A 22,911-nucleotide genomic window follows, 5' to 3' on the forward strand; every position below is an offset into this window, starting at 1 on the left:
ATCATTGGTGCTGAAGTGGCCCGTTTAAATTTGACAACCCAGTTCTTAACTGTAGAATATGAAGGGCATTGATCCCCAATGTCTGCGACATATCACCATGAATATCCTTCACGGACTTTCTTTGCAGAAACAAGAATTTTATCACTCTTCTGCTCTCATTTGCTGTGAATATCGCCTTAGATGCAGCCACTTTGTTTTCCCACGTGCCGAGATCACTGTTGCCATAAGCTACAAACACAATATTTTGAAAACATATATTAGAAGCATAAGGCTTTCATGTGATGTAACATTCGTTACCATTGAAACAAAAGAAGAACACAAAGCCAAAGACTTATCAGCAGAGCAGCCCCTCGTATATTTTACACAGATATATTTTTCTACAAAGTTCTATTTTTTATTTTAAAAAATTGTAAATTAAATATATATTTTTTACAAAAATGCTTGCAGTTATGAAGTTCATTTTTGAAAAATCCAGTGAAGAAGGGTGTGATCACCATGTTTCTGCACATGAGGTGATGGGTACAAAAAGGGCAGGAATTATCTTTAATCTCAAGGTCCCCGGCACGAAACCGGCTTGCTACGTTATTTTATGTAGCCCACAAGGTCCGGACACAGAGCTGTGCTAGGAAGACCCTTTAGCACACTGTGGACTCTTGCTGCCTGCCTCTAGGTACCGGGATCATGGATGCCATCTTGGTCCTATGTAACAACATTGGGTGCATGTGGACTGAGCGCTGTGGCTGTTACTGTAGCCCCTGGGCCCTTTGGTGTGCCCTCGTCTGACTGTTTCTCCCGCTGAGCCTATCCTGTAATATAGCACCACTTGCCGGGGCTCAGACAGTGAGGCGGCTTGTACAGCCCGGCTGGTCCTCGCTACCATACTGCGGAGAACAGTGTGTTCTAGCCCGCCTGTTCATACCCTGTGAGCCTGCTGCACGGACCAGCAAGGACCCAGTGAGGAAGAGTCTGTCCTTAGGAATTTTTTAGGAACCTTTCATCAGGTTCTGCCAACTCCCATAAGTTTTCCATTTCTCTGACTACCTTGCAGTTTAGAGACAAGTGTTTGTGTTGGGTGACTCGTGCCCCAATTATTCTGGACTATAACCTGTCTCTGGTCCGTCTGTTCTCCTCCATTTACTTGAGAAAGTGGTTTTTATGGTGAGTTATACCAAAAAATCCTATTTTTTCCTGCAAGCACGGGGATGCGAAAAACAAATCAGGGCATGTGCTATCTTGCTGCATGCTCTTGCATCGCAGCTGCATTCTTTTTAATAGGGCTGACAGCAGCATCACGAGGTCTCCTATTGAAAACAATGGGAAAAACTCCACGATCCTCCTGCGGCGTCCGTCAGCCGTGTTGAAGGATCCCTACATCCACAAAGAGATATGAGGCTGTTTTGGGATGAAAACGCCTCGCATCCACGAGGAATTTGCATGGTAGGGAGAATGATATGGGGGTAGGATTCATGGCCCCATATCGCGCTCGCCAGTGTAAATTTTTATGGAAAAAAAAAGTGTTTTCAATTCAGTAAAAAAAAGTATTGCAGAATGAGGCAAATACAAAAAATGCCCCTTCCCAAAAATTTGCATGTCATGTGAAAAAAACCACAACAAAACACAAACTGCAGCTCATTTCACAGCCACAGCAAAGTAACGTACAGAAAAAAGCTGTGTGTGAAAGCACCCTCAAAGGGCTTTTCCCAAAAGTGACACCCATCCACATTTTACAGGGTTACCTGTAGATCACTGGGTTCCACCTGCCTGCAGTTCTTGAGAGGGGCCATATTAATCACAGTAGACGCTGTTCCTCTGTAGTTTTGGGATGATGGCGGACGCGATTTACTCTCTGCTAAAATAGTATAAATGATTATATGTTATATTCACACAAAGACATTACATTGAGTATATTTAGGAAAAGGGTTGTCCGGTTAAAATTACTATGGATGACCTATCATTAGGATAGATCACCAATAGTTGATCGGCTCGGGACCACGCTATGGTCACAAGCTGTCAGAACCGCAATAACAGAGGTCGGAGCGGAAGCCCCTGCGACGACCTCCCATGTAGTAGTCAGCGCTGGTAACTGCAGGCACGGCTCTTATTGAAATCAATGGGAGCCGTGGCTGCACTTACAAGCGCCGGCAACTATACGGAGATTGGGGCAGGGCTTCCGCTCCGACCTCTGTTATTGCAGCCCTGACAGCTTGTACCCGCACAGCTGATCGGTCAGGGCCCCCAGCCAATCAACTTTTGATGACTATGCTGAAGATAGGTCATCAATAGTATTTTTAACCGGAAAACCCCTTTAACTGTCACTACTGGAGCCATCGTGTAATCCCAACCAACAATCCCATGAAAGCTATCACTGGTGAGCCTTACACTCCTCCTCTGTCGCAATTACATTGTATATGGGCTACAGGTACCCACCTTATCGTTAGGTGACTGAGCGGAAAATACAAGCAAATCAAACAAAAATCCAACCCATTCGTATGAGCCCAGCCCAAGTGTTCATATAACTTTGTACTCACCTTTCCGTGCAATTGTGTTACCATCACTGATCTTCTGATTCCGCGGAGATGCAGAACGTTCCGGAGACTCTTCAATTTGGCTTCCAAACTGCTGACGTTTGGTCCGACTATCGGCTTCCAATTTTTTGACTGCCATCTTAGCCCACTGATCACTGGTGCTGAAGAATGTGTCACAGAACTGTGCAAAAAAAGTGTAAATGTTGTTATAAAATGTAATATTATAAATCATATAGAACTGAAGTGCATCTACAAACTAGATAACACCAATGCTCGTACTGATCATGCCATTCATTGCATGTAATTATTTGCATTGATCAAGACTACAGTCAGGCTCCCCTCCCGTCAAGCCTGATTTGGATAGGCCATCAATAGTTGATTCCCGTTGATCAGTTGATATCTGGCCCGCTGTCATTATGGACAGCTCTGTCCGCAGTGCAGTGGTCAAGTTGGTATTGCATTAAATTCAATGGCAGCTGTACATGCAATACCAAGCTGGGCCACTGCACTACGGACAGAGCTGTCTGCTTCCGGCTCTATGCGCAATGACAGCAGGCCCAATATCAGTTGATTACTAGAGATCCAAAGCAGTCGATAACCAGAAATCACCTACTGATGACCTATCCTGAGAATAGATTAGCGATAGTGAAGTCATGGAACATCCCTTTAAGGCCCTTTTACATGAGCAGATAATTACCTGAAAGATATCATACTAACAGTTGTTCCCAATCACTGCCCTTTAATAGACATGTCCAGTTATTGAAGAGCAAATGTAAATTTGCTTGTTTGTCGTTCACCACTTCTTTGATAGCCATAAGAATCAATGTTTGTAGGCAGCACATCTCCTCATATAAACAGGGGCTGTGCTGCCGATAACATTGTAACTGGGAGGAATGACTGTTCATGCCAAAACCTCTTGATTATGAAATAATATAAATGCGAACAGACAAACGCCAATCAACTTTCTACATTGACGATTGGCGATCATTTAGGGTAATTTATCTGGCTATGTAAAAGAGCCCTTTGCGTGCCTTAAGGCTGATTTAGACACAACGATTTTTGCTCAAAAATCGCTCAAAGCCGTCTTTTGAGCGATAATCGTTGTGTCTAAGTGCACTGACATCCTGCAGTTTTCGTTAAGCAATCGCTTATCGTTCTCTTTTAGCATGCTGACGATGAGCCTTATCAGGAATTCACAGCAGGATACAGCTGATACTATTGTTTCAGCTGTATTTCGCTACCTGAACACAGGCGGGATATAAAGCACAGAGCGGTCCAGCTGTGTTCTGCATCCTCCGCTTGGAGTGCTCAGCTGTATAACAGCCGGGCGTTCCGAGCAGAGAACAGCTGGATGCAGAAGACAAGCAGCCACGCCCTTGTCTTCTGCATCTCTCACTCGGAGTGCTCAGCTGTATACCAGCTGGGCACTCCGACCAGAGAACAGCTGGATGCAGAAGACAAGCGGCTCTGCTTGTCTTCTGTATACCCCGCTAGGAGCGCAAAGTGATCGCTCAATGTTTGAACGATCACCTTGTGCTGTAAAGGCATACAACGATTATCTCTCAATCTTTTGAGCGATAATCGCTGTGTCTAAACCAAGCTTCAAAGGGTGTTCTGTGTCTGCTGAATCTGAGTAATGTGCCCGCCTCCACCTCCTATTGAATGGTCATTATTTATTATGTCTTTTAGACACTTTTTGCACCCTACTAGACAGTTTTGAAAAGTGTCTAGAAAAGTGGGTGTGGCTAAAGGGAGCCCTAAAACACTCCAGACTTAGTAACACTGCACACCATTAGCTTGCTGCAAAATACTGCTGTAAAGGTGCCCAAACATATTAGGCTAAAGTTGATGAAAATGGACAATATCAATGAAAACTTGATCGGGGGGTGAAATGCAGCAATGAAGGAGTGTTTCAGCTGACAAAAAATCTGTCATTGTCTGGGAAGAAGCGAGTCACGTGGGAGTTTTTCATCTGATAGTTAGAAGAAAGTTTTTCGCTCACGAACAATCTTCCTTTAAAAGGATATTATCAGAAAGATCACTCGTTTGTAGAGATGAGCAAATATACTCGGTAAAGGCAATTGCTCGAGCTAGCATTGCCTTTTTCGAGTACCTGCCCGCTCGAGATGAAACGTTTGGGTGCCGGCGCGGGGGGAGTGGTGAGTAGCGGCTGTCAGCAGGAGGGAGCGGGGGGGAGAGGTAGGGAGAGATCTCCCCTCCGCTCCGCTCTCCCCCTCTTGTACTCTTATCGAGTTCACCATCACCATGTACTCAGACAAATTGTTCCATAGTCTCACTGCTCTTACAGTAAGGAAACCCCCTTCTGTGTCAGTGTAGAAATCTTCTTTCCTCTAAGTGCAGAGGGCGCCCCTTTGTTACAGTCACAGTCCTGGTATAAATAGATGGGAGACATCTCTGTATTGTCCCTTGATATATTTATGCATAGTTTTTAGAGCGCCCCCTGGGTATAATAGATGATGGAAAAGATCTCTGTATTGTATATATTTATACATAGTTATTAGGTCGCCCCTCAGCTGTCTGTTTTCTAAACTAAATGACCCCAATTTTGATGACCTCTCTGGGTATTGTAGTCCGCCCGTTCCATTTATTACGTTAGTTGCAGCCTTTGTACCCGCTCAAGCTCTGATATGTCCTTCTTGAGTACCGGTGGCCAAAACTGTCCACAATATTCCATGTTTGGTCTGACCAGTGACTTGTAAAGAGGAAAAACCATGTTCTCGTCATGCGCCCCTAGACCTCTTTTGATGCACCCCATGATCATATTTTCCTTGGCAGCAGCTGCCTGACACTGGTTGCTCCAGTTAAGCTTACATTTAACTACAATCCCCAACTCCTTTACCATGTCCGTGTTCCCCAGTGGTTTCCCATGTGGCGTGTAATGGTGATGTGTATTTGCTGCCCATGTGCACAACCTTACATTTATCAGTGTTAAACCTCATTTGCCACTTTTCTGTCCCCAACCTATCCAGATCCATTTGCAACTGTATACAGATCTATATGTACCTGTATACTGTCCTCTCTTGTGTTAATTTCTTTACATAGTTTTGTGTCATCTGCAAATATTGATATTTTACTGTATAATCCTTCTACCAGGTCATTATATTGAAAAGAACAGGGCCTGTGGTACCCCAGTAGTAACGGTGACCCAATCAGAGTATGTACTACTTACAACCCCCCCTCTGCTTTCTATGACTGACCGGTTACTTACCCACTTACACACATTCTCATCTATATACCAACCTTTTATGTGGCACAGTATCAAACGTTTTGGAAAAGTCCAGGTCAAGCAAGTCAACCATCAAGCTACTTCTATCTGCACATGTAAAAAATTTGCGGCTATTAGAACCAATGGTCTCCCATGGGAGCGTTCAGATGAAGGAGTTTTAGATGCGCAAAAAACATCTGAACGTTCCCATAGGAAACCATTGGTTCTAATAGCCGCAAGTTTTTTACGCAAGTGATTTTTGTGCGCATAGGTCCCCGTGTGAAAGAGGCCTAATACACAGATAAGGAGAAACCTATCAATGAAGTCAAGCAGCTAGAGGGGAGAAGCCTAAGAGACTCTTCTCCCCAAGTTTGGCACTTTTACTATAGTTCCTTTGAGACATCACTGAAGTGTTATTCGGGAGACGGTTGGTATTTCATGCTGCCCATGGATAGAGAAACATCAACCCGCTGAAAAGTACTCTTAAATTACGTAGTTACATAGGCTGCGGTATGAACGTGGCTTCTGTATCTCCATGGCTTACCTTATTGTAGTCCAGCTTACTACTGCTGTTTACATCAGCCAAGCGGAGAACAGCGCTCACCTCTTCCGCAGACATCTTCTCCCCTTTCTGTAATCAGTGATGGCAGTTTTACATCTTGGCATAGTGCAGTATAAAAAATAATAACATATAGATAACAGTGAACTGGCAGCATTTATGAATGTTTCATGCCTCGAAATTGACCTGACAATGCATCCTGGAGAGACAACTGTGGGATAGACAAATAGATAGATAGGATATGAGATAGATAGATAAATAGATGTGAGATAGATAGATAGATAGATAAATAAATATGAGATAGAGAGATAGATAAATAAATATGAGATAGATAGATAGATGTATAGATATGAGATAGATATATGTTAGATAGATAGATAGATAGATAGATGTGAGAGAGACAGATAGATAAATAAATATGAGATAGAGAGATAGATAAATAAATATGAGATAGAGAGATAGATGTATAGATATGAGATAGATATATGTTAGATAGATAGATAGATATGAGAGATAGATAAACAGATATGAGATAGATGTGAGATAGATAGATAAATATGAGATAGAGAGATAGATAGATATGGGACAGATAGATGGATAGATGTAAGATAGATATGAGAGATAGATAAACAGATATGAGATAGATATGAGACAGATACATGTGAGATAGATAGATAGATAGATAGACAGATAGATAGATATGAGATAGATAGATAAATGTGAGGGAGAGAGATATGAGATAGATAGATAGATATGAGATAGATAGATGTGAGATTGACAGATAGATGTGAGATAGATAGATAGATAAATATGAGATAGATAGATAAATAGATATGAGATAGATTGATAGATAGATAGATGTGAGATAGATATGAGAGATAGATAAACAGATATGAGATAGATAGATAGATAGATGTGAGATAGATAGATATGAGAGAGATAGATAGATAGATAGATAAATATATATGAGATAGATAGATAGATAGATATGAGATAGATATATGTGAGATAGATAGATAGATAGATAGATATGAGATAGATAGATATGAGATAGATATGAGAGATAGATAAATAGATATGAGATAGATGTGAGACAGATAGATGTGAGATAGATAGATGTGAGATAGACAGATAGATAGATATGAGATAGATAGATAAACGTGAGAGAGAGAGATATGAGATAGATAGATAGATAGATAGATAGATAGATATGAGATAGACAGATAGATGTGAGATAGATAGATAAATAGATATAAGATAGATTGATAGATAGATAGATAGATAGATAGATAGATAGATAGATAGATAGATAGATAGATAAATGGATATGAGATAGATTGATAGATAGATATGAGATAGATATTAGAGATAGATAAACAGATGTGAGATAGATAGATATGAGATAGATAGATAAATAGATATGAGATAGACAGATAGATAGATAGATAAATAGATATGAGATAGATATATGTGAGATGGATAGATAGATAGATAGATAGATAGATAGATAGATAGATATGAGATAAATAGATGTGAGATAGATAGATATGAGATAGATAGATAGAGTGATAGATAGATAGATAGACATGAGGTAGATAGATAGAGAGATAGATATGATACAGATAGATAGATATATAGATAGATATGAGACAGATAGATAGATAGGATTTGATATAGATAGATAGGTATGAGAGAGATAGATAGATATGAGACAGATAGATAGATAGATCTGAGATAGATAGATCGATAGATGAGATAGATATGAGAAATAGATAAACAGATTTGAGATAGACAGATGTGAGATAAATAGATAGATAGATAGATATGAGATATAGATATGATAGAGAGAAAGATAAATAGATAGATATGAGACAGACAGACAGATAGATAGATAGATAGATCGATAGGATATGAGATAGATAGATAGATAGAGAGATAGAGAGATAGATAGATATGAGAAACATAGATAGATAAATATATATGAGATAGATAGATAGATAGATAGATAGATATGAGATAGATAGATGTGAGATAGATAGATAGATAGATATGAGATAGACAGACAGATAGATAGATAGATAGATAGATAGATATGAGATAGATAGCTAGATGTGAGATAGACAGATAGATGTGAGATAGATAAATAGATATGAGATAGATTGATAGATAGATATGAGATAGATAAACAGATATGAGATAGATAGATGTGAGATAGTTATGAGATAGATAGATAGATAGATATATAGATATGAGATAGATAGATATGAGATAGATAGATAGATAGATAGATAGATATGAGATAGATATATGTGAGATAAATAGATAGATAGATGTGAGAAAGATAGATATGAGATAGATATGAGAGATAGATAAACAGATATGAGATATACAGATAGATAGATAGATAGATAGATAGATAGATAGATAGATAGATGTGAGATAGATAGATATGAGATAGACAGATAGATATAAGATAGATAGATAAATATATATGAGATAGACAGATATGAGATAGATAGATAGATAGATATGAGATAGATAGATATGAGATAGATAGATAGATAGAGAGATATGAGATAGATATGAGCGATAGAAAACAGATGTGAGATAGATAGATATGAGATAGATAGATAGATAGATAGATAGATAGATAGATAGATAGATAGATAGATAGATAGATAGATAGATAGATAGGAGACAGACAGACAGACAGACAGGCAGATGGATAGATAGATAAGATTTGAGATAGATATGAGACAGATAGATAGATAGATAGATAGATAGATAGATATGAGGCAGACAGATAGACAGACAGATAGGATATGAGATAGATATGAGAGAGATAGATAGATAGATAGATAGATAGATAGATACATATGAGACAGACAGATAGATAGATAGATGTGAGATTGATAGATAGACATGAGATAGATAGATCGATAGATGAGATAGATATGAGAGATAGATAAATACATATGAGATAGACAGATAGATGTGAGATATAGATATGATAGAGAGATAGATAGATAGATATGAGATAGATAGATTGATGTGAGATAGATAGATATGAGATAGATAAACAGATGTGAGATAGATAGATAGATAAATAGATATGAGATATAGATATGAAAGAGAGATAGATATGAGATAGATAGATATGAGATATAGATATGAGAGAGAGATAGATAGATAGATAGATAGATAGATAGATAGATATGAGACAGACAGACAGATAGGATATGAGATAGATAGATAGATATGAGACAAATAGATAGATATATAGATAGATAGATCGATAGGATATGAGATAGATAAATAGATATGAGATAGATAGATAGATGTGAGATAGATAGATAGATAAATAGATAGATAGATAGAAAATAGATATGAGATAGATAGATAAATGTGAGATAGATAGATATGAGATAGATGTCAGAGATAGATAAACAGATATGAGATAGATAGATGTGAGATAGATAGATGGATATGAGATAGTTAGATAGATAGATAGATAGATAGATGTGAGATAGATATGAGATAGATAGATATATAGATAGATAGATAGATATGAGAGATAGATAAACAGATATGAGATAGACAGATGGATGTGAGATAGATAGATAGATAAATAGATGAATAGATATGAGATAGATTGATAGATATGAGATAGATAGATAGATATGAGATAGATTGATAGATGTGAGATAGATAGATAGATAGATAGATAGATAGATAGGAGATAGATAGATATGAGATAGATAAATAGATATGAGATAGATAGATATGAGATAGATAGATAGATGTGAGATAGATAGATATGAGATAGATAGATAGATAGATATGAGAGATAGATAAACAGATATGAGATAGATAGTTGTGAGATAGATAGATGTGAGATACATAGATATGAGATAGATATGAGATAAACAGATGTGAGATAGATAGATAGATAGATAGATAGATAGATAGATAGATAGATAGATAGATAGATATGAGATAAATAGATATAAAAACAAAATTAGGGAGAGCGCCATCACAAAAAAGGATAAAATAGGATAAAAAATGATAAATAACTATATAGGATTCTACTTACCGGGTGTCAGGCGGGGCAACAAAAATAAATTTGTGTCCCACCTGCACCGGGAATCCGAGTTCACCTTTAATAGATTCCTTTGCCAGAGGGTCCAGAGTTTTATCCAGAAAAACTGGTGCATAAGAATCTGATAGTTCTACTCAGCTAATCTGGAGAGCAGCAGCTTGAAAAGTACCCCAAAAGTTCCAGGGAACGAATGGGGAAAAAGAAATACAATACTAAATAGAAAAAACTTTTTTAATAGCTGCGCTGCACTCTCAACCCTAAACGTACTATGGGAATATACTACTAAAAACCAAAGTCAATAGTAAGCTACAGTTTTATTCCCCATGTTCCACATACAGATATATTAAAAGCAACGCGTTTCTGCGTCCACTGACGCCTTTATCAAGCTAAAATCTTGATTTTAGCTTGATAAAGGCGTCAGTGGACGCAGAAACGCGTTGCTTTTAATATATCTGTATGTGGAACATGGGGAATAAAACTGTAGCTTACTATTGACTTTGGTTTTTAGTAGCATATTCCCATAGTACGTTTAGGGTTGAGAGTGCAGCGCAGCTATTAAAAAAGTTTTTTCTATTTAGTATTAGATAAATAGATATGAGATAGATAGATATAGGATAGATATGAGAGATAGATAAACAGATATGAGATAGATAGATGTCAGATAGATGGATATGGGATAGATAGATAGATAGATAGATAGATAGATAGATAGATAGATAGATAGATAGATAGATAGATGTGAGATAGATAGATGTGAGATAGATAGATAGATATGAGATAGATAGATAGATAGATATGAGAGATAGATAAACAGATATGAGATAGACAGATGTGAGATAGATAGATTTATAAATAGATATGAGATAGATTGATAGATATGAGAGATAGATAAACAGATATGAGATAGATAGATAGATAGATAAGAGATAGATAGATAAACAGATATGAGATAGATAGATGTGAGATAGATAGATAGATATGAGATAGATAGATAGATAGATAGATAGATAGATATGAGAGATATATAAACAGATATAAGATAGATAGATGTGAGATAGATAGATAAGAGATAGATAGATAAACAGATATGAGATAGATAGATGTGAGATAGATAGATATGAGATAGATAGATAGATGTGAGATAGATAGATATGAGATAGATATGAGATAAACAGATGTGAGATAGATAGATAGATAGATAGATATGAGGTAGATAGATAAATAGATATGAGATAGATAGATATGAGAGATAGATAAACAGATATGAGATAGATAGATGTGAGATAGATAGATGGATATGGGATAGATAGATAGATAGATGTGAGATAGATATGAGATTGATAGATACATAGATAGATAGATATGAGAGATAGATAAACAGATATGAGATAGACAGATAGATGTGAGATAGATAGATTTATAAATAGATATGAGATAGATTGATAGATATGAGAGATAGATAAACAGATATGAGATAGATAGATAGATGTGAGATAGATAGATGGATATGAGATAGATAGATAGATAGATGTGAGATTGATATGAGATAGATAGATATGTAGATAGATAGATATGAGAGATAAACAGATATGAGATAGACAGATAGATGTGAGATAGATAGATAGATAAATAGATATGAGATACCGTATTTTTCGCTCTATAAGACGCACTTTTTCCGCCTCCAAAGCAGGGGGGAAAAGTTCCTGCGTCTTATAAAGCGAATGTGCCGAAAATTCGCCAAAAAAAATCATTACTCACCTCTCCCGGTGTTCTGCGGCGCTGCTACAGGCTGTCGCTCCCTCCTGGTCCCCAGCAGAGCATTGCTTTCTGGACGCGGGGCTTGAAATCCCGGCCTCCAGAAAGCTAATACTGTGTTGGCTAACACACGCCGTCAGCCAATCACAGCCATTCAATGACATCATTGAATGGCTGTGATTGGCTAACACACGTCCGCCTTCAGCCAATCACAGCCATTCAATGATGTCATTGAATGGCTGTGATTGGCTGACGGTGTGTTAGCCAATCACAGTAGTAGCTTTCCGGAGGCGGGGATTTTTAAGCCCTGCGTCCAGAAAGTAATGCTCTGCCGTGGACCAGGAGGAAGCGACAGCCTGCAGCGCTGAATGCCGCCGCTGCCGCCCGCCCGCCGCCCACCGCCGAATGCCGCCGCTGCCGCCCGCCCGCCGCCCACCGCCGAACGCCGCCGCCCGCCGGGGGAGGGTGAGTAATTTTTTTTTTCACCCATTTTCCGGCTCTAATCGGGGGTGCGTCTTATAGACCGGTGCGTCTTATAAGACGAAAAATACGGTAGATTGATAGATAGATAAACAGATATGAGATAGATAGATGTGAGATAGATAGATAGAAAAATAGATATGAGATAGATTGATAGATAGATAAACAGATATGAGATAGATAGATAGATAGATAGATGTGAGATAGATAGATAGATATAAGATAGATAGATGTGAGATAGATAGATATCAGATAGTTAGATAGATAGATATAAGATAGATAGATATGAAATAGTTAGATATGAGATAGATAGATATGAGATAGATAGATACATATGATATAGATAGATAGATATGAGATAGATAGATACATATGATATAGATAGATAGATAGATAGATAGATATGAGATAGATAGATATGAGATAGATAGATAGATAGATAGATAGATAGATAGATAGATAGATAGATAGATAGATAGATAGATGGATGTTATTTTCTGGGTGGGTTTAGGAATTATATTAATACAGGAGAATTTGGGGCACATACTGTGGTGAAGATTTTCGTGAAATCATCGTGTAGGATATATCCTTTGTTAGCGGGATCCAACTTTTGGAATGCTTTCAAGATTTCAGCTTTTGCTGCAGGTTTCTCTCTTTTTGCAATGGCACAAAAATCATCAAAGTTCAGTTCCTTGGTCTTCGCAGTCCAGTATTTGCTGAGAGTCTTGTTAGAAGGGTTGCGTCCAGCCCGTTGAAGAACTGCGAAAAGGAAGAAAAACATGATGAACTGATCAACCGGATATCCAAAAATGTAAAAGACCACTTTTCATATGCCCTCGCTGGGTCTTTAAAGGGAAGAGCCCGTTTATATTATAGGACTTTACAAATATATAAATTACATTGAATGTCACCATACGCAGCCAATCACAGCTTCCCACATATTCCCTTTCCCTCTGTGAGCCCTTTACCATTGCAGCACTAGGTTAGGTCATCAGTAGCCGATCGGCAAGAGTCTGCCACTCCGGACCCTCATTGAACAGCCGTTTGCTGGGCCTGTTATGATACATTCACTTCAATGCAAGCTCTGCCTGCAATACTGTGCCAGGCCACTGCGCAATGTATGGAGCTTTCTGTTTCCTGCTCTGTACTCTGTGACAGCTGCCCGGCGAACAGCTGATCAATGAATAGGATCAATGATGGTTGAATGGAATTTGCATTTTCTGGGACTTTTACTATTGATGACCTATCCTCAGGAAAAACTGAATTGTGGGAGCATGCTATAATTTGCAAATGGCAACAGGAATTTAATGTCATGTCGCCATTTACGACTAACTCCCCATTACTGTAACTCTAAAGGGATTGTCTGAACTATTAATCAATAATAATAAAAGTCCAATGACAGGGGTCTTTTACTCAGGATCCCAGCCAATCAGCTGGTTGCTGAACCGGCTGTCAGCACAGACAGCACTGGAAGCAAATAGCGCTGTCTGTATTGCAGCCGCCTGGGTTGGTAGTACAGGCACAGCTCCCATTGAATTCAATGGAAGCTGTGCCTGCATTATCAAGCCAGGTGGCTGCAATGTAGCTACTTGCTTCAAGTGACATTGGGCACAGGGATCAGCTGATTGGCAGGGATCCCGAATGGAGGAGCCCTGTCGATCAACTGATGACCTACTTGAGAGTAAGTCATCAATAATAATAAAAGTCCAGACAACCCCTTTAAAGTTACAGCTGCAGAAAAGTGGTAGGAGGGGTCAGTCGTAAATGGCGACATGAATTTAAATTCCTGTTTACGTTTGCAAATTCTAAAGCGCGCTAGTGACCACCTAAACCGCCCTGTCACATAACACTTTCTCGGGCCCCGACCATAAAAGAAGTGGTGCCACCGAAATACAAAAACAGCCAACTGTACTCCAACATCTCCCATCCACTATAACACAGAGTGACGTGCATACCAAAAATAGGGAACCAGTCACCCCTGTAATAAAAATCACTGAGTCTGGGCAATTCGGACCCCTCCCCATCAATCGGAGACACTTACTGCATATCCAATTTCTCCAAAGGGTTAACCCTTTAGTAAAACAATGAGCTGCCATGTTTTATAAAGCCAAGAGCAGCGCCCCCTAGATGTTAACGAATAACACACCACCGAGGAATTCTTGCTTTTGTCAACCAAGGAAGGTGGCGGCTCTCGCATTTGGGAATACCCCCATCTTAAGGTCACAGCTCCTTGAAATGCATTTTGGTCACATGACCGGCGTGCGGTAACATTATAACCTGCGAATTAGACTGCAGGAAAATTATTTTCATTCCTTCTCATTTATCTCCTGGGAACATGTTCCAGATCGCGGGGACAGTTAACCCCTTGAGCCGTGGATCCTGGCACGCGGGGCTCTGGAAGGTTTAATCATCATTTAATGACGGGAAATATTTGGTATTCTGACGGCCTGTTCTCTGCGACCTTGACACCGCCGCTCGTATAATAATAATTGGTCAATTGCTTAAGTGGCTCGTGGAAAGAGATGAAAGACATAACAAGCCGAAAGGAGATAACATTTGTTCTCAGCACTACTATTTTTGAAGCTGGATTATGAGAAACCTGCCATTAGCTGCGGAGGAAAAAAAAATCTTTTGCCATAATGTTGAAAGCCTTCATTAGGCTAAGCACATCTGCTGAATGTGACCGCCTGTTAAACTAGCCGTGGCGTAATTAGGATATCACGACTGAAAAAATCCAACGTGTCATCAGGATTTATCTCTCTATCAACATAGCAGAACGGCGGAGTTTAACCCCCGCTGCGCCGCTCCTCATCTGCTGCAATGTGCTGTAACGGCCCTGGCAGGCTGCGCCGCAAAAACAAGGAGCGTTACGAACTGATCCTATCGCTGCTCCTACGAATGCAAACTCTACAGATCTCGCTCGCGTGTAACCGCCGGCTGGACGCGGGTTTTCACCAAAACATGCAGCGTTGTCTGGCGGATTCAGATGACTGCAGTGCTGCCATATTTTAGGGCAACTGTAATAACTGGACCTCGTAATTAGACGCTGTTCAGCCGCGATGGTCAAAACTGTTCAACGTTCACGTTTAACGCGTCTGCCAGGAGAGCATCTAACGTACGTGATAAACGTGCCCGTATGGCTCCGCTGTCAGCCAGTATACAATAGTATATGCAAAATATAGCGTAGTATAATATGCTATTCCAACTGTGAAAAAAGTATACGTTTTTCACCATACTAGTTTATGGGTGATGGGTGCCGATGTATGACATGTCACAGGCATCCATTTAACCCCTTGAGTGGCACGCCCGGAAATTTTCCGGGACGAGCTCCACTGCTCATAGTGACATAGCCCGGAAGATTTCCGGGCTATGTATGACTATGGGAGCTGCAGGGCACAATGCCACGAGCTGTGACAGTGTGCTCTGCCTGTACAGACCCACAGAGAACAAAGCAAGGGCTTTGAAAAACCAGCAGAAGATATTGCCGACATGTCGACAATGTCCTGCTTTGTTTACAAGTTGCCATAGAGACCATCGGCTTGTCCAAGCCGATGGTCTCTGTGGCAGGGAGAGCTGGTTGTTAGCTGTCAGAGGACAGCTAGGTACCAGCTCTTACAGCAGAGATCAGAGAAAACCTCTGATCTCTGCTGTGTTAACCCTGCTGTGTTAACCCTTTACATGCTGCAGTCTATGTGACTGCAGCATGTAAAGGGTTGTCACTGCAGCATGTAAAGGGCTGTTACCATCGGACCCCCGGAATGTGATCAGGGGTCCTGATGGGTCCCTGTGGAAGTCCCCTAAAGGGGGAAAAAAAAAAATAAAAAAATAAAAAAAAGTTTAAAAATTATTAAAAAAATAAAAAAAACACTTGTCTCCCTTTACTTTGTAAAAAATCAAAAATACAATCACACATGTGGTATCCATGTGCGTCATAATGACCCAGAGAAGGAAGTTAATACATTATTTAACCCCTTAGGCCTTAGTCAGACGGGCGTTTTTTCGCGCGATTTGCGGATCGCATGACGGATGCACATCCGCAAATCGCGTGACCGGTGCGCGCAAATCGCCCAAAAATCTGCTCCTAGCCGCGTTTCATTAGAAACCGGCCGGAGCTGTCCAGCGCATTGGATTCAATGGAGACGGCAATACAGCCGTCTCCATTGAAAGCAATGCGCTGCGGGCGAGCCCGGGATGAATTGTCGGTAAGGGCTTAAATATATAAGCCCTTACCTGCAATGCATCCTAAAATGTGTAAAAATAAAAAAAGATTGTATACTCACCTTCTGCCGGCAGCCGGAGCTCCGTGCGGCGTTCTGCAGTGGGTGTGAAGGGGGTGTGAGTCAGACCTGCCCCCTGATTGGCTCAGCGCTGAGCTGGCAGCAGTCACTCACCCATTCATGAATTCATGAATGGGTGTGTGAGTGAAACCTGCCTCTGACTGGTCAGGGCTGTGACCAATCAGAGGCAGACCATTCAGCAGGCAGGGATTTTAAAGCCCCGCCGGCTGAATAGTGCCAAGAAGCAGTTCAGGAGAACTGACAGCGGCCGCGGCTGGACTCCGGCTGCAGCGGAAAGGTGAGTATACAATTTTTTTTTATTTTAACACATTTTAGGATGAATTGCAGGGAAGGGTTTATATATTTAACCCCTTCCCGACAATTCACCCCGCGCACGCCGGCAGCCCATTGCTTTCAATGGAGCGGCTGTATTGCTGCTCCATTGAATTCAATGGGCAAACATCGTTCTTCTCTGCCACAGCTGTTACAGCTGTGGCAGAGAAGAATGATTTGTCTTCTATATGTTCTCAATGGGGTCGGCGCTGCTGCCGCCGGCCCCATTGAGCGCATATACAGAAGAGAACAGGAATCGAAGATCGCAGATAGGTGCGATCTGCGATTTTTTGTTCTATAATTTATCGGACGAGCGCATAAAAAGCGCTCATGTGTCCGATACCATTGCAAAGCAATGGTTTTAAAAAATCGTGGGACGCATGCGCATGCGCAAATCGCGCCTAAAAACGCCCGTCTGACTAAGGCCTTAATGACATGGCCCCTTTTTTTCTTTTTTCCCCATTTCTTTTTTTCCTCCCCCCTGTTTAAAAAATCACAACTTGTCCCGCAAAAAACAAGCCCTTATATGGCCATGTCAATGGAAAAATGAAAAAGTTATGGCTCTTGAGACACAACTGCAAAACTAGTTGAAATTCAATGATTAGACCATTTTAAAAAACCTGCCCTGGTGGGCACGACAGGGTGGTAGGAAACCCGCCACTCAAGGGGTTAAAGGGCCATGTCATTCATTATGCAGAGATATACATACGGTATATATATATATATATATATATATATATATATATATGTACGTTAGTATTACCTTTCTGAAACTTCTGGCATCTTTCGCCTCGGATAGTCATGTGATCTCCCTTCTGACCAGCTCAGATTTAGCTTGGGTTTATATACTTGTAAACTAATCCCTTTCTCAGTCTGCATTAGGCTGGGTTCCCACAAGGCGGAATCCCGCTGGAAATATCGCGGTTTGGCTGCAGCGAAAAACCATGAGATTTCCGCGGGAAAGCGCTGCTTCAAAACCCACAGCACCTAGCCGTGGATTTTGGAGCGGCTTGGCTGCATGCTTTTCCGTTGCAGACGACGCTCACATAGAGGAGTGTGCGGCCGCAATGTAAAAAAAAAATTGACATGCTGCGGCTGGGGGACCCGCACCGCAGTACTGGCTTCTGCCGGCTTTGCTGCGACGGATTGGACATCCCGTGTGGACGAGATTTTTGACAAACCTCGTCCAAATGGCTGGCTAATCCCGGGACTAACGGCCACAGGCGGATTTGCCGCAGTGAAATTCCGTACGGAATTTCCATGGCAAATCCACCCTGTTTGAACGCAGCCTTACTCTTCTGATGGGCCCTACCACACATGCTCTTCACAGGGAGACAAAGACACTCTAAGTTACTGCTGATGGTTAGAGGCTCCTGTCAGACAGTTATAATAGAGGAGATGCTCATCCTCACAACTGTGTAATTATGGTCTGTAGTTTATTTAGGTGCATATAGAATACAGAAAGTAATGGCAGCGTCCTCCAGGCAGGCAGAGATGGTATAAATTAGAGCGGGTCATATGATGATGTATCATGGGAGTGTTAGTAGAGCACAGAGAAAGTGAGCAGAGAGAGATGTCAGCATCCAGATGGTGCTTGTTAAGTATCAGACAGGAGGCTGTGCTGCATGAAAGTGACTGCAATATACATAGGAGACACCCAGCGCATGGCAGGCTATCAGGTGAAGGGGGCAGGGATGGAGAAATGTGTTTTCGCCAGAGTGGCCCTTTAACAGATACATAGTTAGTTTTTAAATAGCTTTTCATGAAGTATCCATGACGTGAATGCCACTATTAGGCATCCATCACAGCCTCTGTTTAACATATACATTGGAGCTTATTACTGGCATATACGTTAAATGGAAATAAATAAATCATGTCCCCACAAAAGGTTCTTTCCAACCTTCTGGGAGACAAATTAAATGATAAAAAAAAAAGTATGCAAAAAAATTGAAAAAGCCATAATTATGCCTTAAAAATGTATTTGAAGTCCTGGCCCCGATGCAAGTCCACTAACCAGGCCATGTTATAGATCAAAATAAATGTCAGATGCCACATTATTGTCTCTCAACCTAATTTAGAAAATTAGTTTAAAGAGATACCGTCCTCTCAAAAACGTACAACACGTCAGAGGTTTTGATCACTGAGGGTTCAGCTAAACGCTGTGCTCCTTTGTCTGTGATTGGCTCTCCTTAGGGGTTTGGAGTTAACTGAGGTTTATGAACCAATCTTCAGCTGACCCCGAGGAGACGATCACAATTAGATGATCGCTTCTGTTCCTTCATTTGTTTCAGCGATTGGTGAGGGTCTCAGCACCCGTGGCGCCATCAATCAAAGCATCTGACAAGTTGCACGTTATAACAGAATCCCCGCTGAAGCCTGTGATTGGCTGAGCAGTCATGTGAGCAATGAACAGCAAGTGACTGCATCTGGCTTTTTCCGTGTTCGGAGTGATGGGGACCGCAACTCCATCGCTGGACTTCGGGGGGCGTCGCTGCAGGATGGATGATGATTTCACAATATTCCTCGGCTCGAAAAAAATTTTTTCTTGAGCCCTGGAAAATCCCTCTAATAAATCCCATTTCATCTAACGTTGGTCATAGCTTATCTAGCTGCAGAAAACTGGACCTGTTACCCAGAACAACCAATCACAGTGCAATTTTCCTTTTACTGGAGCGGTTCACTATATAAAAGTTGTGCTTTGATTGGTTGTTATGGACAACATTTTTATACTGTTTATTATACAGCATTTCTCTGAAAATAAGACCTACCCCAATAATAAGTCCTACCCTGATTTTGGAGTGGGAGGGGGGGGCTTGAAATATAAGCCCTCCCCCAAAAATAAGCCCTACACTGGATTTAAAAAAAAAACAGCAATCCTCACATAGCCGTCAGCATCCCGGTCCCTCGCGCTGGTCTCTGGCGCTGCGGCAGGCTTACAGCATTCTCACCTGGTAAAGGGGCTTTGAATACCCTGCCTCCAGCAAGGAGTGTTGTGATTGGATCACAAGCGCTGTGGCTCAGCTAACCAGAGGCGGCACTCAATCATTCACAGCCATTCAGTGAATGACATCACTGAATGGCTGTGATTAGTTCATCGAGCGCCGGCTCTGATTGGCTGAGGCGCTCGGGAAAAAGAATACTGTCAGCGCGGAGGACATGGCAGTCTTCTGCATCGTCGGAGACCAGCGCGATGCACAGGGACGCCAGCAGCTGGGTAAGTATAAGACACCCCCGAAAATAACACACTGTGCCTCTTTTGGGGCAAAAATTAACATAAGACAGTGACTTATTTTTGGGGAAACACGGTATCTAATTTGGTTTCTCAATTTTATTTCATTGTCATTTTTCTTGTGATTTTCAGTATAACAAAATCCAAGAGGTGTGAAGAAAGCAATATGGATACCCAGGCAGAGCTGCTGCCGATCGGTGATGTTGTCCAGGCTGCTCTTGAACACGGTCAGGTAAGCGGCTCGGCAAGACGTATAAAACGACTCCTCATCGTTGGGCTGGAGCTTCTGGGCTTCCGATTGCTCATCAGATGTATATCGTTTGTTAGATAGTGATGTTGTACTTCCATGCGGACCAGCCATCCTGCAAATTACCAACACAGTGTTACTAAAAACCCAGAAACTGGACCCGATTGTGCAGGAGACAAAACATGATATAAAGCTTTCATATAAAAAAACTCTTGTTATTTGTATAGCACCAACTTATTCCACAGCGCTTTCAGGTAATTATTATTTATTACTCTCCACCAAGCTGGGTTCTCATTTTACCGACCTCGGAAGGATGGAAGGCTGAGTCAACCTTGAGCTGGCTACCTGAACCACGCGGGGATTGAACTTGCAAACTTCAGGTCATAGGCGAGAGCAGTTACCCTGCGCCACACGAGGCTCATATCTTCTTCTCCAGTCACATCCGGAGCTGCATTTCAAGTTTCCTCCCATTTTTGGGAACCAATACAAAGCATGTCCTGCTGCGGCGCACTGAGGCTGCATTTACACGGGCAACAAACTCGCGCAAGTTCCATCCAATGTGATATAGACAGAACTCACGCGAGTAGAAAAGTCTATTATTTTCAAAGGCTTTATATACATGGGCGATTTTTCTCCAAAAGTCCAAGGTAGAACAATCACAGAAAGTACTGTTTTGAGGCAATTTTTGTTCAAGAATCGCCCATTGTTTCCTATGGGTGTGTGAAAAACAAAAAAATCACATCACACTCGCATCCCAGGGGATTTACATGCAATTGCAATGTATTTTTTTTCCATTTTATTGGAACTAAGAGAGATGGAACATAACCTCTCCATCTCCCTTATTTGCATATTACCCAGAGGAGCATGAATGGCCTTATAAGTCTCCCCACTCACCTTTTAGGTGCTCTCCCTAAGGAGAAAAGATAGCGTTCCTGAACTATGGGAATAACATGCGATTTTTTTTTTATCGCATGTACAGCGATGTGACACGTTTATAAAGTCGAAACGCATCACAGTCGCTGAAAAAAAAAATCGCAGGTTTACGAGTGCGATATTGGCCCCCTTTTTGCACTGATATTACACTCGTCCGTGTAATAATATAATAATAATAATCTTTATTTGTATAGCGCCAACTTATTCCGCAGCGTGTAAATACAGCCTGAGGGGAAGGCTGAGGTAGAAGATAAAATGCTTGCAAGGAGTACAATGGGATATTGTTCTAGAACCAGAATACCATCCCAAGATCAATATCTACAGCATGGAGATTTGTGAAAAGGGGCCCCCACTGACTGCCAGAATAACAGACGTCTAATTATGTGTTTACTTATGCAATAAGGTTTAATTAAAAGCTTTACACCATTTATCTTCTGCAGCTTCCACTTATCACTGTATATAGAAACTGCAGACTGAGTCTCAGAAGGAGAGCCATCAGTAAGGTTCGACTGACAGCTAAAGGGCTCCTGCACACTTGTGTTTTTCTTGCGCGTTTTTTCACGCGATTGTCAATGGGACTTTCTAATGTTAAAAAGGCATCGCAAGTTGGTGCTTTGCAATTTTTGTGCGATGCGCTTTTAACATTAGAAAGTCCCATTGACAATCGCATGAAAATCGCATGAAAAAAATGCACAAGAAAAACACAAGTGTGCAGGACCCCTAAGGCTCATTTACACGCAAGGAAAAACTTTCAAACGATTGAAAGATTGACAGTTCTAGCGATCATTTAGCATAAAGTACTAATGGGTAATAATGGCCATTAGCAATTTTTCAGCCTCGTTTGCATGTAAATGAGCCTCCAGCAGCTGTTTGCAAATCCCAGTATGTGGTCTGGAGTTTGCACTCAGCTGCATTGTCTTCGCATGGACTGCCCTGCTGCAGGCTGTCAGTTGAATACAATGTAATTAGCTGCTCATGTGGAGAACACAATGTGCGGTCCTTGCTATATCTCTCCAGCTGTACAATGGATTTTATGCTCACCTAAAAATCATCATTCAGCTGAAGAGTGAAAGATGGAAGCGTGTACACACAACGATTAGCGCTCAAAAGCCATCGTTTGAACAAAATTTGAGCAATAATCTTTGCGTATAAATGGGGCTTTCGTTTTCAACCCTTAGCCCTCCTTGCTTGCACTTTTTATCAGGTAATTTATGACCACAACAACGTTTATCTGTAGGTATGATTGTT

General features: G+C 40.9%; 1 protein-coding gene across 2 annotated transcripts in view; it reads right to left on the reverse strand.

Moving 5' to 3' along the window:
* Positions 1-22,911, reverse strand: part of EFCAB7 (EF-hand calcium binding domain 7) — a 76,001-nt gene that overhangs the window by 46,468 nt on the left and 6,622 nt on the right. The window contains exons 2-6 of one of the 2 annotated variants that reach the window (XM_066597696.1): positions 20,658-20,845; positions 13,192-13,403; positions 6,296-6,382; positions 2,529-2,706; positions 1,737-1,846 (exon numbers count right to left, since the gene is read on the reverse strand). In XM_066597696.1, the coding sequence (XP_066453793.1) occupies positions 1,737-1,846; positions 2,529-2,706; positions 6,296-6,382; positions 13,192-13,403; positions 20,658-20,844 (774 nt within the window). In that variant the 5' untranslated portion in view covers position 20,845. Of the gene's footprint in view, positions 1-1,736; positions 1,850-2,528; positions 2,707-6,295; positions 6,383-13,191; positions 13,404-20,657; positions 20,846-22,911 lie in introns of both variants that reach the window. The other variant, XM_066597695.1, reaches the window with a different exon arrangement.

This window comes from Eleutherodactylus coqui, chromosome 3 (assembly GCF_035609145.1).
Source record: "Eleutherodactylus coqui strain aEleCoq1 chromosome 3, aEleCoq1.hap1, whole genome shotgun sequence".
In the NCBI taxonomy this organism is placed as follows: Eukaryota; Metazoa; Chordata; class Amphibia; order Anura; family Eleutherodactylidae; genus Eleutherodactylus; species Eleutherodactylus coqui.